Source organism: Panonychus citri, unplaced genomic scaffold, assembly GCF_014898815.1.
Source record: "Panonychus citri isolate SS breed McGregor unplaced genomic scaffold, ASM1489881v1 Contig00072, whole genome shotgun sequence".
Taxonomy (NCBI): Eukaryota; Metazoa; Arthropoda; class Arachnida; order Trombidiformes; family Tetranychidae; genus Panonychus; species Panonychus citri.
Window position 1 is genome coordinate 1,258,803 of NW_026515477.1, and position 16,329 is coordinate 1,275,131.

At 29.6% G+C, this 16,329-nt stretch overlaps 2 protein-coding genes across 3 annotated transcripts; one reads left to right on the forward strand and one right to left on the reverse strand.

Moving 5' to 3' along the window:
- Positions 1 to 1,054: 1,054 nt before the first annotated feature.
- Positions 1,055 to 7,120, forward strand: LOC128386546 (phosphatidylinositol transfer protein alpha isoform-like). Of its 2 annotated transcripts, XM_053345593.1 has the most exons (10): positions 1,055 to 1,432; positions 1,581 to 1,616; positions 1,700 to 1,730; positions 3,449 to 3,612; positions 3,674 to 3,773; positions 3,847 to 4,005; positions 4,076 to 4,153; positions 4,242 to 4,337; positions 4,417 to 4,539; positions 4,628 to 7,120. In XM_053345593.1, exons 2-10 carry the CDS (start codon positions 1,600 to 1,602, stop codon positions 4,676 to 4,678), a joined length of 819 nt encoding a protein of 272 aa, XP_053201568.1. In that variant the 5' UTR covers positions 1,055 to 1,432; positions 1,581 to 1,599; the 3' UTR covers positions 4,679 to 7,120. The 2 variants fall into 2 exon arrangements, with proteins under 2 accessions (XP_053201568.1, XP_053201567.1); XM_053345592.1 differs by having other exon boundaries at positions 1,055 to 1,616.
- LOC128386540 (serine/threonine-protein phosphatase 6 regulatory ankyrin repeat subunit B-like) lies at positions 7,120 to 15,264 on the reverse strand. Its single transcript, XM_053345585.1, has 23 exons — positions 14,153 to 15,264; positions 13,934 to 14,032; positions 13,398 to 13,514; positions 13,118 to 13,321; positions 12,841 to 13,044; positions 12,677 to 12,775; positions 12,496 to 12,594; positions 12,218 to 12,421; positions 11,921 to 12,148; positions 11,716 to 11,850; positions 11,531 to 11,647; positions 11,369 to 11,467; positions 11,092 to 11,292; positions 10,925 to 11,023; positions 10,648 to 10,854; positions 10,456 to 10,557; positions 10,154 to 10,375; positions 9,756 to 10,061; positions 9,490 to 9,696; positions 8,736 to 9,410; positions 7,987 to 8,488; positions 7,663 to 7,893; positions 7,120 to 7,572 (listed from the first exon to the last, which is right to left on the reverse strand). Exons 1-23 carry the CDS (start codon positions 14,996 to 14,998, stop codon positions 7,301 to 7,303), a joined length of 5,475 nt encoding a protein of 1,824 aa, XP_053201560.1. The 5' UTR covers positions 14,999 to 15,264; the 3' UTR covers positions 7,120 to 7,300.
- Between the last annotated feature and the right edge of the window lie 1,065 nt (positions 15,265 to 16,329).

The following is a 16,329-nucleotide window of genomic DNA, read 5'->3' on the forward strand; positions in this document are numbered from 1 at the left end:
TAATTAATTTGTTTCCAAAATTATTATCAAACTGATGAAAGTGATTCAATTCAGTAACTGAATTAAAACTGAGAAATCAAATTAACAAAAAGATTGCACAATTTATTAAGTAACCAGTTAATTGGTTTCTGATTGACATTTAATTAAAATTGGAAGGTCAAAGTTGATGACAATTAATTTATCAACACGAATCTCAATCAGCTCGAATTGATTTCGAAACAAGTTGTTCAAGTTTCGATTGTGAAAAAATCAGCTGAACCTAAAAAAGTTTTTCTTTTACCAAAAGGTGACGCTACTGATAAATTCTGGTAAATGGTAAACTAACTGATCGGTGAAATTGATAATCAACCAGATTAGCATTAAATTAGCTCAATTAATCCAAAGATAATTATCTGGTTTGAATAAATTATGTGATAATTGATACAATAAAGACAAAGGAAAGTGAAAGGAATGATTAACATGATAAACCATTGAAAGAGATTGATACTGAAAACTGAGAACTGAAAACAGTTTCATTGATAAAATATTTCTTCAGGAAATATTTACTATTATTATTAGTAATATTATCATCATCAGAAAGTTGAATAAATATTCACGGAAAAATATTAAACATAAAAGACACAAAATAAAAGTAAATACATATAACTTAAAGTAACTATCAAAATCCTCTAAAGATGCTCAATCAATTTGGGCTAACAATTTCCTCACCTTCTTATGATAATAATACCTGATTATTTTATCCTCATCACCATCATCATCATCATCTCACCCACATCATTTTCATCTGCTCATCTTACACCAAATAAAAAACTACTCTGGCCTTTGAATGAAAATAACGAATCTTGAATCTAATCGATAAACCAATATACTTTTACTATAACATATATGATATAATATAAAATACTAATATTGCTCACTCCTGGATGATGATAATGATGCTCTCTCTCTCTCTCTCTCTCTCTCTTTCTCTTCGAGTTGGTTGTCAAGGCCAACAACAGGCAACTCACACCGATACTTTTACACTCCCAGTTATCACTCCCAGTTTCATTTGCTTCACCCATTGGAACCAGATTATGCCTTTTATTTCATTGATAATTTTGAAAATTATTTTCTAATTTCATTTTTTTTTCCTTTTCTTTTTCTTTTTATTATTATTATTATTGTTCCGTTTTGTTTAATCCTAATCCTCTTATATAATAATCTTCATCATGATTACCTTGTCTTTATTTTATGTATAATAATATTCATTTATTTGTGATTATTTAAATATCTCGACCTTTAAGTGTAACATTTTATTGTTTATTGTTTCATCGAGTGTAAATATTATCTTATCATATTCAAGTCTATTCAATTTATACAATATAATGATTAGTAACTAGTGATTCATTCATCATATTTGTCCGTAATTAACATACACAGAAATATATAAATGGTGATTCTAATTTGTTCTGATCGTGATAAATACCAATTGTAGCCTGTAATTAATTGTAATCAACTTTTACCTTTAATCTAATTGTCTCTCTCTCTCTCTCTCTCTGTGTCTCATCAAAATCTCTATTAATACACTAATCTGGATATAGATTTTGTTTGTAGATTGAAATGATTATCAAAGAATAGTAAGTTGTAATTGTTTACCTGTTAATCAACAAATCTAATCTTTAACTGTGTTGTATATTGTTGTTAATCTATTACAATTAAGTCGAGTTACACTTCCATTAACTGTTGAAGAGGTAAGTTAATCAATATTTCAATTCTATTAATAATAGTAAAGTGAATGAACCAGTAATCAATAATAATGAGAACGATGAGAAATTAGGTTGATACAAAATGATTGAGAAAATTTTTCTTTCTTTACTTCTTATTGAAACTTAATTCTCACTGTTGTGATTAAATTGTGATTAACTTTTTTCTTCTTCTCTTGTTTAGTAATTTAATCGTGATTTTCATCTATTAATATTTCCTTATTGATTGACCATCAATTTCCGATATCACAGTTTCCTTCCTATCCTAACAAGATAATCTCTGATTGTGATTAACTGAGATTCAATCATAAACCACAGGAAACTTAATCGTAACCATTTTAATACATGATTGTCACAAACAAATTAATCAACTTAATCAACTGATTATATTAGCCGATAGATAATCACAATTGTATTCAATAATATTTTTACTTACACTCGATAAGTTTATAATATTTTCATAACAATTTATTAATAGTTAACATGTTATCTAAATTGTTTCAAGTAATATTTTTTTCACCCAACAATTAACATGACAAATTATAGTCAAATCAACTTGATGATTGATTGATTTCCACCGTAATTACAATCTGATTAAGATGATTTCTTATGATTAAATGGTGAAAACTTGAACATTGAGATTTTTTTTTCCTTCTTCCTTTTGTATTAATTTCCGTTTCCGATGATATTATGATCAACAATTGATTAAATTGAGAAACAAATACAATGTTTTATTTACATTGTCAATAGTAAATAAGGTTTACATCAATACAATCAAAATATTTACTCTGTAACATTTACCTTAAGATTGTTAAATAATACTAATTGTGATCAATCTCAATCTCTTGATTTGATTGAACATCAACACCAATATAATCAATACAATCTTAATTGTTGTAGTATATTAACTCATTGATATTAACATGAACCTTGTTTGTTATATATAATGTTATATAACAATTAATTGAGTTTATTGTTCATTTAATTATCATCAACATGGTAATAATAATTGTGTTCATTAATCACTAGAATTCTGGTTTTTGTTGGCACTTTGATTGTTATTAATATCATTTGATTGTTCATGTGGCAATTTAATAATTATTAATATTTCACATTATTGTTGATAGATTTAGGTTATTATGATGAAATTGAATTAATCTTAAGCCTAATTAATTGATTAGCAAATGATTCACAAACAAATGATTATCATCATAATAATAAGATTAATTTTATCATTAATTACCAATTACTAAACAATTAGATATGAAAAGATAATTATTTTCATTGATTAGTTGAATGGTAATTACTATTAATGGATTTTGATTGTGATTCATTTGATATTTTGTTTTAATAGTTTCATTTTATTGGATTAGTAATAAACTTTAATCAACCCGATTAACCTAAAATTAATCCTCTGATCATCATGACATTGTATTAATATTGAATTAGTTTAATTGCTCTTATATCTGATTATAAATAAAAGATGAAACAATTTAAAACAATTAAATATAAATAATTAAGAGGAAAAACAGTTAATCTTATTAACGAAAAGTTTTCTCATAATAATAATCATGATAATCATTTCTATTCATGTTCACTTATCATGAAATGTTTTCGTATAGTTTTTGGGGTAAATTTTTCTCCAACAATTAGTTAATTGTTTTGAATTAATATTCTTTTATTTTTCTCTCTCTTCTCATATTTAGTATCAAATAGGACAATTGTATTCGGTGGCTGAGGCGAGTAAAAATGAGACCGGAGGTGGAGAGGGAGTCGAAGTGATTAAGAATGAACCATTTCAAGATCATCCACTTTTGGGAGGTAAATTTACCAAAGGACAATACACTTATAAGATTTATCATTTAGCAAGGTAATTATGATTAACTGTTGATTAACCATCGTTAATCTAATCCCTCTAATCGTCTCCATAGTAAGGTACCACCTTTTGTCCGTTATCTGGCACCTAAAGGGTCACTTGAGATCCACGAAGAGGCTTGGAATGCATATCCATATTGTAAAACTGTTATAACGGTAAAAATTATATCTCATTAACAGTTTTCATCGTGATTATATTGTTGTTATTTTGTTTATTGTTCATTATCAGAATCCTGATTATATGAAAAATAATTTTTTCATTTGCATTGAAACGATGCATGTTCCTGATAATGGGTCAAAGAAAAATGTTCACGAACTGACCAATGATAAACTGAAACAACGGGAAGTTGTTTTCATCGATATTGCCAATGATTCTGTAGCACCAAAGGTAAATAATTAACTTTAATTTTGTTTCAAAGTGATTGATTGTTATTCAATTATCTTGATTGAATCGTTAGGATTTCAAGTCAGGTGAAGATCCGAGTAAATTTAAATCACAGAAAACTGGTCGAGGTCCTTTAACTGGGGACTGGAGGGTAAGTGAATTAAACTTAATTGTTTGATTGTTATTGTTGATTGATGAGAAAACTAATTAGATGAAATAATTTTCTATCCCTTTAATAGCAATCAGTTGATCCAGTGATGACTTGCTACAAATTAGTTACAACTGAATTTAAATGGTTCGGTCTTCAGAATAAAGTTGAACATTTTATTCAAAAGGTAATTAGGTTAATTAGATTTATTTAAATTCGATCAATGATTTAGTTTTTATTTCTCTTCGTTACAATTTTCGTTTTAGACTGAGAAAAGAATATTTTTAAATTTCCATCGACAAGTATTCTGTTGGATTGACCGTTGGCATGGAATGACCTTACAAGATATTCGAGATTTAGAAGAGAAAACTAAAAAAGAATTAGATGAGGTAAGTAATTCGAAAAGTTCTATTGCTATGATATTATATTTCTCTCTCGAATCTGATAAAAAAAACTTTTCTTTTTCTCTATCAATAGTTACGAAATAAAGGATTAGTTCGAGGATCTCAAATTAGCGAAAATGAATAAATTAAGTAACTCTAATTAACTTTGACCATGAAATATAAAGACAACGATAAACTGACCTTTTACCCTGTTGACCCCACTTAGAGTAGATACTCATTGTTGCACAATCAAAACAAAAAAAAATTCGAAAAACAGTAATTAGTTTAATCTTGGATAAAGACAAGAGATGGAGAAAAGTTCTAATCCTTGAAATTATCAACAATTAAGGTGAATCTTTTGATAACTTTGAACAAAAGAAAGATGATAAAAACGATAATGACATTTGAAGATGAGGATGATAAAGATAATTAACATAAGCACTGGCTAAGTCTGTTTCTCATCATCATCATCATCTTCTTCCTTTGATGATGATGAAGAAAGAGAAAGAAAAAAGTGAAATCGAGTTACCATGGAAACGAATTTATTTTTAGTTCTATTCTCATGTTTAGATGAACAGGAAGCAGAATTTCATCATGATAGAATCTTCTCTCTCATCTCTTGTCATCATCATCATCATTCTTATCATCCTGACGATTCCTGAGGTAATCATCAGTTCTGATTAGTTGATTGCTTGAAATGAGAACAAGTTAAATTCTGACAAAGGGAATGTTAATCAAATACTATTTTCAATTATTTTCAACAATTTATTTTCTCTCTCTCTCTCTCTCTCTCTCTCTCTCTCTCTCTATGATTTGAAACAATTAACTAATCGATTAACTAATTACAAAAGTAAACGAGAGACAAAAAATATTTACCGTTATAATTATTATTATAACATTTTAATCAAACTTTAAAACATTTGATTAAGTTTATTGAAAGCACAACAATTAACTAATTACGCACATCAATTGATTAAGATTAATCACTCATGATGCAAATGAGAAAACAAACACAATCTAATTAAATGACAATTATTTAACTACTAATAAGGAAACAAATAATTTCAATTAACTTTCTTTTCTCAATCAAATCATTTAATTAATATTAAAGTAAATTGGATAATTTTTTGTGTCAACAAAACAATTTTAGTTTTCCAATCAATTATTATTAATAACAATTACTGATTAGTTTTCACCTGAAGCAATCAGACATCTTTACAATTAAAAGTATTCAACAATTAAATTTACTTACATAAACTAATCTGATTAGTTGATTTAATTGATTGTTTAATCAATTAATAAACAACTAGAAATCCGGATCGTGCAATAGTAAAAAACAATAATCATATAATTATAATCAATTCCCAGTTGAACTGGGAATTGATTTAATTTGATAACAATTAGTAGTTAAATTAGATTATGTTGATTAGTATTGTCTTCATATAATAAATTAGTATTTCATTTGATTTGATTTAGTTTGTCAACTTGTAATTACAATTAGTATCATGATTATTATGTGTTTCATATAATAATTATAATTTAGTATTTATTTGATTACTTAATTAACGTTTTAATCATAACAATCAACTGAAATGGATGAAATTAATTCTAGTCAATTGTAAGATTTACATTTCAATTAAAATGAAAATCTTAATCATTAATCAATCGCATTTACCTTGATTGTATTAATTAACTTTTAGTGTGTGTAAATTTTTAGCTCTCTGTATTTGTTTTAATCAAGTTAATTGTGTGTAAATTAATTAATTGATTAAAACACAATTAAAAACCCAAAAATCTGTTGGCTAATTGTCAACTCGTGAGTTCTTGCTAATAATAATTATCAATTTTAATTAACAATATTAATCAAGATTTGTTGCCATTAAAACCTATTGAATTTTAATTGAGTTGATTGTCATTTCCAATCACAATTAACTTTCACTAGTAAAATATTGTAAATATTAATTAATTCATGTTATTATTATTTTCCTCATTTAATTGTGAACAAATTCAATTTATTATTATTATTATTGTGCCTGATTAAGTTTTCAATTAAGTTAATCATTTTGTTTTTCTATTAGAATTAAATTTAATTTAATTTAATTTAAACAACTCGATTAGTTGATTAAGTTCAACAATCAACAGCTTCAAAATGATCTCGTTCAAAAACTTGTAGCAAAATTATTTGCCAATCAACTAATTGATTGACAATTATAATAGATTATCCCTTAATTATTACCTAACAATCAACATCCAACAATCCGTCCTCACTGATCAACTAATTAATAGTTTCATTGATTACTAATTAATATCCCGATTACCTTAATATCCTAATCCTAATCAATTTAATGATTGTAAATATTTTAAGCATTATTACATAAATGAGCTTCCAAATCATCATCATAATATTAATTAAAATAAATCAATTACAATCTAATTAATCAGCTTAGTAATTAGTTAATCAATTAGTTAATTACCAACTAATTTCATCTTCAACTTCAAAAACATTCCAATTATAATAATAGTAACCATCTAATAATCAACTAATCACTTCAATTGTAATCAAATTTTACTCTTTGTCAAAATTTCACCTTCTCTTTTCAATCTTAATCAAACCAACTAATTAATTGATTGTTTTTCTTTTGGGTGTGAATAAGATTTGTATTAATCAATGAGTGTGTAACTTGTGCATTTGAAATTGAATCAATAAAAAAGTGCCACCTTGTAAAATAAACAACAACAACAATTAACTTTTATTTGTAACAATTTATTAATCAATCAATTCATCAGTTTCTTCAATCGGTTTAACTAATCCAAGAGTCTCATAGTATTTTCTTACTACTGTTTGCCAATTGACAACATTGTAAACAGTTTTTGATTGTTTATTATCATCGAGTAATAAAGTTTTCGCTGTCGATATCGAAGTTTTTGAACCTCTTCGAATTGAAGATTTATTGGTTTCCACGGTGTCGTTACTGCTCCGTCGAATCGATGATTGTGACCTTATAGTTCGAGCCGATTTTAATCGTCCATCACCAATACCTGGATCGAAGAGAGAGAGAGAGAGAGAGAGAGAGAGATGAGAAAAAGTTCTAATGACTGAACGAACTTTGTTTCGTTCTAAAAACGAACCTTTCAACTTTGATTTGTTCTTTTTATTTCGACGTTGGATCAATAATGGTATTCCAACGATTAGATTAATCGGTGAGGGTGTAGGAAGAGTACGATTCATGTTCTGAATTAGTTTAGCTCGACCGAACTTCCATTCGATGTCAGATTGATCTTCTATTCGTTGATATGTATTAGACATCATCGCAATTAGTAAATTAATGAGAACAACGATTGAGAGTAACATGTAAATGCCTGCAAGTATAAATATAAGAAATTTTTGGGTCACTTTTAGAGAGAGAGAGATAAAACTAATTCGATAATTGAACATTTGGATCAATTAATTACCGAAAACTGCTTTCATTGTTCGCTGAGAAAATTTTGGGCTCAAATGATTAGCCGGAAGCTCTTCCAGTTGAACTAAACCGAAAAGAGCCCAAAGCAATATTTCCGCTGTTTTCGGTGGTTCCATGAATGTTTGCCCATGAGATGAGATTGAACAATTAACAGGAGATCGATAAACTGGTTGGTAAATTGCACAAATGTGAAGGGTAAAACCAAGAAGGAAAAGTAATAGAACGGAAACAAATTTAATTAGATCACCGATAAGCTCGACGATAATTACTCCCCACGGGCCGAAAAGTGGATGAACCGTTAGGAAATTGAGAAAATCAATAAAACTGAACAGCATCGCCCAGGCCCAGATTTGATTTCGTAAATATAATATATCAGATCGACGAATGGACCATAATTCATCGGAAAGAATATCATCTTCATGGAAAACAAAGTTCAATATGAATACACTGAGATGCATCAACATCCCAGTGAAATTAAAGATCAAGATAATCATCTAAACAATTGAGAGAAGAAAAAAAAATAAAGATTAGTAAACTAAATCAAATGATAGACAATTAAATTGAAATGAAGTTTCGTTCATTCAAAAATCAACAGAAATGAAATTTCAATCTAAATGTTCACTGGAATAAGAAATTAATGTTGTTGGTTTGAGAATTGAGGATTAGAATGTTAACCAAGATTTCTGATTGTTTTCCTTTTTCTTTTCGTAATTAAGTTAATTGTTTTCATTATTCTATTACCTTAATATTACCCAAACCACTTCTATCTCGAGGATTAACAATCTCAGAGAAAAGTAATCCAATCATCCAGATAAACAGAAACCACTCATTCCATTGAGGTAAACAGCAATGATAATAGGCAATTGTCAAGGGTGGAAATAGAATCACTGATGATAATAAGATGATGAAATATATGTGAGCAGTTAGAAAGGATAAAAATTTAATAACGGGAATCGAATGTAATTTATGGCCTATCGGGGTTGATATTATTATCCAGAGAGGTGGGAAGACCAGTAGAAGGATGAAAAATATTGTAAATCGAGTTGGAGTCCAAGTTAGATCACCGATCCAAACTTTGGACAGATATTTTTGAACTGCGTGCTGGGATGTGACCATTTTCCGTTCAAATTCAATAAGAATATCAAGAAATTCAATTGACTGAGAATCGGTTGCTCGAAGTAGAGAACCGATTCCATAATTAGTTGATATTATGTTCAATAGTTCAATGGCAATATTATCACAGTAAGATGAGGCTGCAAGTAAATCTCTAGATTTATCTTTATCACGATTAGCTAATTGTTCAAAGGAACGAGCTAATTTAACAGAAATATAAATCGGGGAATCTGAATTGAGAATCAATTCCTCGATTGGTTTATTATCATGATTCTTTGAGCAAAACATCAGATCAAGAAGGAACTAAAAAGGAAAAGAAAAAAAATTTTTACGATTAGATTAAGAAAAAGCTCAATTCGAGCGTTTGATTTAGGCCACTTACCGGTCGATCATCGACAAGATTAAGTGAATCGTGTTTAATTGTTAGTAAATAGCTAAGAACATCAAGATGACTTGATCCGGTTGCTAAACAAATTGAATTTCGTCCTTCGTTATTAACGGCATCATGATCAGCTCCACTTTCGATTAGCAATTTAACCACAGGCAGATGACCTGATTTAGCGGCACAATGTAACGGAGTCCAATCTCTCTATCAAACAAATGTATGAGTTAATTTTAGATTCTCGATTATTGTCGTAATTTACTTACTCTGTCCAAAGCGTTTATCTCTGCTCCTTGACCGAGTAACATTGAGACCATATTAAGGTGACCTTGAGCTGCGGCTAAATGTAAACTACTTTTACCATGTTTGTCCTTTTTAATCAATGCATCAGCTGATCGACTGATTAATAAACCGGCAACGATCATGTGACCTCCTTCAGCAGCATAATGCATAGGAGTTGATTCATTTATTTTAGTTATCGAGTTAACTTGAACTCCAGTGCTGTTCATTAGCAATCGAACCACAGATTCATGGCCATTTTTAGCAGCTAAATGAAGCGGAGTTACTCCGAACTGAATCAAAGATAATGTGTATAAATGAAAACGTCTAATTGTGAAACTATGAAACAGAAAACTCAAATAGAAAGTTCAACTGAATTTATTACCTCAGCATTGGGGTCAAGTGTCCCTTTAACACTGGTTATACCTCCAGGAACATTGGATAAAAGTTCAATAACAAAGTCACTTTGTCCATGAGAAGCGGCGACATGTAAGGCAGTCAGTCCGTTCCGTTTAGAAACCATTTTAAGATCGACGGCATCTTTCAACACTCTTAGAACTTCAATGTGCCCATAACGAGCCGCTAAATGGAGAGGAGTCATTCCATGCTAATATAATTGAATCGAATATCGAATAGAACAAAAGATGAGATAATATTCCATAAAAAAGTTCTAACAACAGTTCTTACTTTATCTTCGTCTTGAACTGATGCTCCAGATTCAACGAGAATCTTAACAACCTCAGCGAATCCTTTTTCTGCAGCCTCATGAAGAGCAGTTGCTTCTTTTCCCTGAAGATTAAATGATTCAAACGTCAAATTAACTTTTCCTCTATTAACGTATACAAATGATACGATTAATAATTAACACAATTAACTCACTGGTATTTTACTTGTGATTACTGATTTTCTATCAAATTTAAGAAGCTCTTTTATAACGGAAACACTTCCCTTACTCGCGGCGATATGAGCACAAGTTAAACCCGATCCATTGGCTGATGAAATGAGCGCCGGATTTTTAGCAAGAAACAGATTGAAAACTTCAGAATGATTTGATTCAGCAGCCAAATGTAAAGGTGTCTGATTATGCTGAAAGGTGAAGATTTTACAGTTAATCTAAATTGCAATTTAAATAATCATTTCATTAATCAATTCTTACCCCATCAACAGCATTCATGTTGGCATTGAGGTCTAACAATGTTGCACAAGTTTCAAGTTGACCAGATTCAGTTGCCATGTGAAGTGGAGTCTGTTTAGTCTGATGAAAAATTAATTATGCGAATTAATTAAAATTCAATATGAATTAATTGAAATAAATCAACATACTAATGTAACAGCGTCAATCTGAGCTTGATATCGAGTGATTAACGATTTAACCATTGAAGTGAAACCATTTTTGGCTGCGAAATGTAAAGGGGTCATTCCTTGTTTATTACGAACTCCAACCGTCGCCTTGTTTTCAAGTAAAATGTCAACAACAGCCTCATGACCCAATTCAGAGGCTAAATGAAGACATGCTTGACCTTTCTGTAGGTATAAATGTATAGTTATCGAAGGGAACAATTAACGATAAGAAATCAATTCGAAACAATATCAAACTAACCTCGTCAAAAACATCAGTTCGAGCCAATTCAACTAATAGTAATTTGATTATATCGGCGTGACCTGAACGACAGGCATGAAGAATTGGAGTTAATCCACCCTGTGATTAAAATTCGAGAACAATTAGTTGACAATTTTGTGACAATCTAAAGTGGACTTTTACCTTTGACGGTATGTTTACTATGAACATTAGATCACTCGAACTTTTTGCTTCGATTATTTCCTCGAGAACTTCAGTTGATCCAAGTCGACAACAATAATGGACTGGAGTTTCTTTCGTCTAATTATATTGATACAAATTTACTTATAATTATCAAAGTTACTCATCTAATTATGAAATTAATTTACCTCGAAATTTTCAATCAAAATGGATCCACCAGATTCTATTAGTAATTTAGTTAATTGTCGATCATCTTGTTTCTGTTGATCAGATAATTTACTTTTATCCAAACGGGCAACATAATGAAGACAAGTCTCTCCAAGCTAAATACAATTTACGATCCATGATTAGTTTAATTAGAATATTAATTGTTATGACAATTACAATTGTTACCTTATTTTGTAAGTTTACGAATTTTTTAAGTCCATCCTCTGATCGTAAACCTTTAATTGCCTCAATTAAAGTTGTAACAATTGAAGTTCGGCATGAAGCAACAGCGATGTGTAATAAAGTTTCTTGATTGTTATTAACTAAATCAATATTCACTTGATGATCAAGAAGCAGTTCGAGTGTTGATAAATTACCAGATTCACTTGCGATCATAATCGGTGTCATGCCAATCTAAATTTGGAGATAATCAATATGGACAGTTAATTATTGCGAATTAAAATTAGATTATTATTAGAATACCTTATTCGCTGTGTTAATTTTAGCTCCACTTTTGATTAACAATCGAGCACAATTAGTACCATTTGGACTTCGACAAGCAAGATGAAGAGGAGTTTCTAATCCATTGGAGGCAATTACATCAACCAAAGCTCGATTAGCAATTAAAAGTTCAGCGATATCATCACGTCCTGATTTAGCTGCTACATGTAAAGGAGTATAACCATCCTTGATTACAGCAATTAAGAAAAGCAATTAATCAAAAAAAGTTAAAATCCTCAACAATTATGATAATTTCTTACATTATTTTGACAGTCAACATCTTCCCCTCGTTGAATTAGAATCTTAATTAAATCAACATGACCACAATCAGCGGCAATATGAATAACTCTTGATCCATTCTAAACATTTAAACAGTTAATTAGTAATTGGGAAAATAAAAAAATCTTAATCCTAAGAATAGTAATTGGATTAATCACTCACTCGATCAGCTGTTTTAATTGGTATTCCCTTTTTAATGAAGCTCAATGGTAATTCAACCGTTTTTGATTTAACCGCAGCATGAACTAAGGTTTTACCATCCTAATTAATCAAACAATCAAAGGTTAATCAAGAAATTAACTTTCGTTGTTAGGGCAAACACTCACCATGGGTCGACAGTTAATTGAGGCACCAAATTTTTCAATCATATAATCAACTCGCCGAGCTAATCCTTTATCAACAATTAAATGCAATGGAGTGCGATCTTGACAATCAGCGATATTTGAATCAGCTGAGTGACTTTGAAGAAACTTAATCCAACTATCCTCAGAATCACAGGCAACAATATGTAAAGGTGTTTGTCCTTCTCGCTAATTAAAGGTGGAGAAACAATTAAAGGGTTAATTGTCGATCGTAATTTAGTTAATATCGATTGTAACTCACGTTCTGAATGTTAATATTAGCACCGTAATCTAATAAAACTCTGAACATTTCGATGTCTCGTTTTCGAGTTGCCATATGAAGAGCTGTGTCTCCAAACTTTTTCCTCTTCGATTCTAATTGTGATTTACTATTAATTGTTAACAATTCTCTCACTAATCCAGTGTTTTGCATTTCAACAGCAAAATGCAAAGGAATGTAACCTTCCTGGAAGAGAATCAATCAATCAATATTAACGATTAGTGAATTTCTGTTGTAACAATTAAGTTAATTACTAATTTACCGAATCAGCAGCCAATCTCATTTCTTCTGGACATGATTTGAGTAGCATTGAAATCGGTCCTGAATTTGGACCTTTCAATTTACGAATCAACATATGAATTGGAAACTCTTTTTTAATCTGAAGGAAAAGCAAAAATTTAACCAATGAAAACAATTAACTTGATTCTCTAGATTAATTAAAACACAATCACTTCGTTAATTAGGATAGTTGATAAGTTTTGCATATTAATCATGAAAGTTTTGAGATTCTCATTGATTAAAAAAAAAGGAAAATACAAAATCAGTAAATTTTTGATAATCAAAGGTAGTTAATTATTAATATAAAACATTAATTATCCTTCTAATTATTAGAAAATACTTTTAATTATTAAATATAATCGTTGTCTTGGTGATCATGATAAACTAAATCATTTGATTCAAACAAATGTATCATGAGATATTCAGCTCTCTCTCTCTCTCTCACTCACTCACTCAATTGATTAAATATTCATAAGTATCTACTCATTGATTTAGTTAATTGTAATTAAATATTCTTACCCCTCCTGAAACCATGGGATCGGCTTTAGCTGATATCAGAATTTTCATCAATTCATCTTTGCCCGATTGAGCAGCTAAATGAAGGGCAGTTATACCGTTCTGAAAACCATGAGCATTACCATGAAATTGGGATTGAGATGATCAATTGATTAAAATTTTTCCAAATCACTTGAAGGTCATTTTTATTAGAGTAAAATAAAATTTGATTAATGAACTTACCTCAGTTTGTGTATTGATATGGAAACCATACTTAATCATCCTCTCAAGTACATCAGCTCTTGATGATTTAACAGCAAACATTATTGGAGAGTAACCCGTAACTGGATCAACTGAACTTAATCCGATGTTATTATTTTCACTTGGATATTCATCCATAAGCTCAATCACCCGATTCCAACTTCCCTTTTTACATAATTCAATGAATCTCTCTGGTCCTGGTTTGGGTGGTTTTTTGGGTTCCATTGGCTTTTTCCCTTTAACCAGATTACCCTTTTTACCAGCAACCGATAAGAGAGCGACAGTTTTAAATTTTGGACGAAACTTGGCTCGATTAGGATTAACATCATTCGGATTAACATTTGGATTAACATTAGGATCATTTGATGTGTTCACTTTTAATTCACTTTTGTCATCTGAGATTATTGATGATTCCTTATCATTACCATTAGTAGATAATTGTTGCTGCTCTGATTGTTTATTATTACCAACAGTTGATTGTTTTGATTTATCTGGTTGATTGGATTCACTATTAACCGTTTCTTTAGGTATCACAATTGGTGGATTAACTTTTGAACTTGTATCAGCTGATTTCAGGGAATTGTCACCGATTGGATTTAATTGTTTCGATGTTCGTACAATTGATCTGACAACTTTTGTCGTTTTAACAAACTTTTTACCTTTTCGTTGATCAATTGATTGTTTTCTCGGTTGAGATTTAACATTTTTCACTTGGATTTCACTGGATTTACCTTCATTTCTCACAGAATTGACATTCTCCTTTTCTGAATCTTTACCTGTGGCCTTATTTTCACTTTCCTGATTATTATCAACACTTTTTTCATTCATTTGGATAATGAATTGTTAATTGGTGACAATCAGAATAAATGATGAACATTGATTGAGTTGATAGACTTATTAGTCTAAAATTTTTGATGATTTAAGGAAAAGAGTGATGAATATATAAAAAAGAAACATGAACAAATATTCAACTTGAAGATTCATCATGTAACAAAATAATCATGATACTTTTACATGGAAATGATGGTCAGAGGAAATTTACTCAAAGTTCCAGTGAATTCTGATTCAACCATGCATACAGAATTGAATGGTTACCAAGGATTTTATCAGACAAAAAGAGTCAAGAATCAGAGTGAGATTCATGATAATAGTTGATTTCAACTGATTGTGATCATGATGATGTTGATCAAATGAAGAATCCAAGCCGAAGACTTTCAATCGATCAAATTGATTACAATAATAATCACGTAGTTCTCATTTGGTTGGTCATCCAATTAATGATTGAACAACAATTTAGATCATTGAAATGAAGGGAAAGTAAAAACCTCTAATTGTTATTGATATAATTTCCATGATAAACTTTCAGGTTGCAATTAAATCACAGAGAGATTCTCATTGTTTTCATCAAATTGTGTTTACGATTTGTTGTGTTTTCGATTAATTTTCAAGAGTTAAATTGTTACAATCAACCGACCAAATCAAATGAATAAATCATTTGGATAAACATTCTGGATGGAAAAAGGCTAAACAATTAAAATAAATTGTTCCCATGTAATCGTAAACTTAATCGGTAGGAAACAAAAAGGACAATCAAAATGATTAAATCACAGTTAATTAAACTTTGGCCCAACTGTATTATTATCCTATGAAAGTGTCACGAAGATTAATTTTTTGTTCATATTGTTATTATTATGGTTGGATTACTAATTTAATACAATTTAATCACGAATCTATTTATCGTTGTAAACTCAATCTACTCAAAGGATTTTGCTTGTGGACAATTAACTCATTTTTGAGATTAATTTATGATCAGCATCATAAACTATTAACCTTATTGTGGACTTTAATATATATTAATTAATTTATTCAATGAAATATAATCTTGTACTAATCAGACACGAGAAGTTAACTAATCATGATCAATGTAATTCAGTTTACTTGAAACAATTTAATTCTGATTCTTTGGTAGGTTTTTAATCTCGTAATTACTTCAGTGCCGAATTGAACAAACTTGACCATTAGAATTGACCCTTAGGAGTTTATCGAGCAAAGAATTGTCTTATTGGAAGGTCATTTGAATATCTTTACATGAAATCGCTCTGAATTTCGTGAATTTATCTGGATAAGTTTCATTTTCGTTCGGATAGTTTTCCAAAATT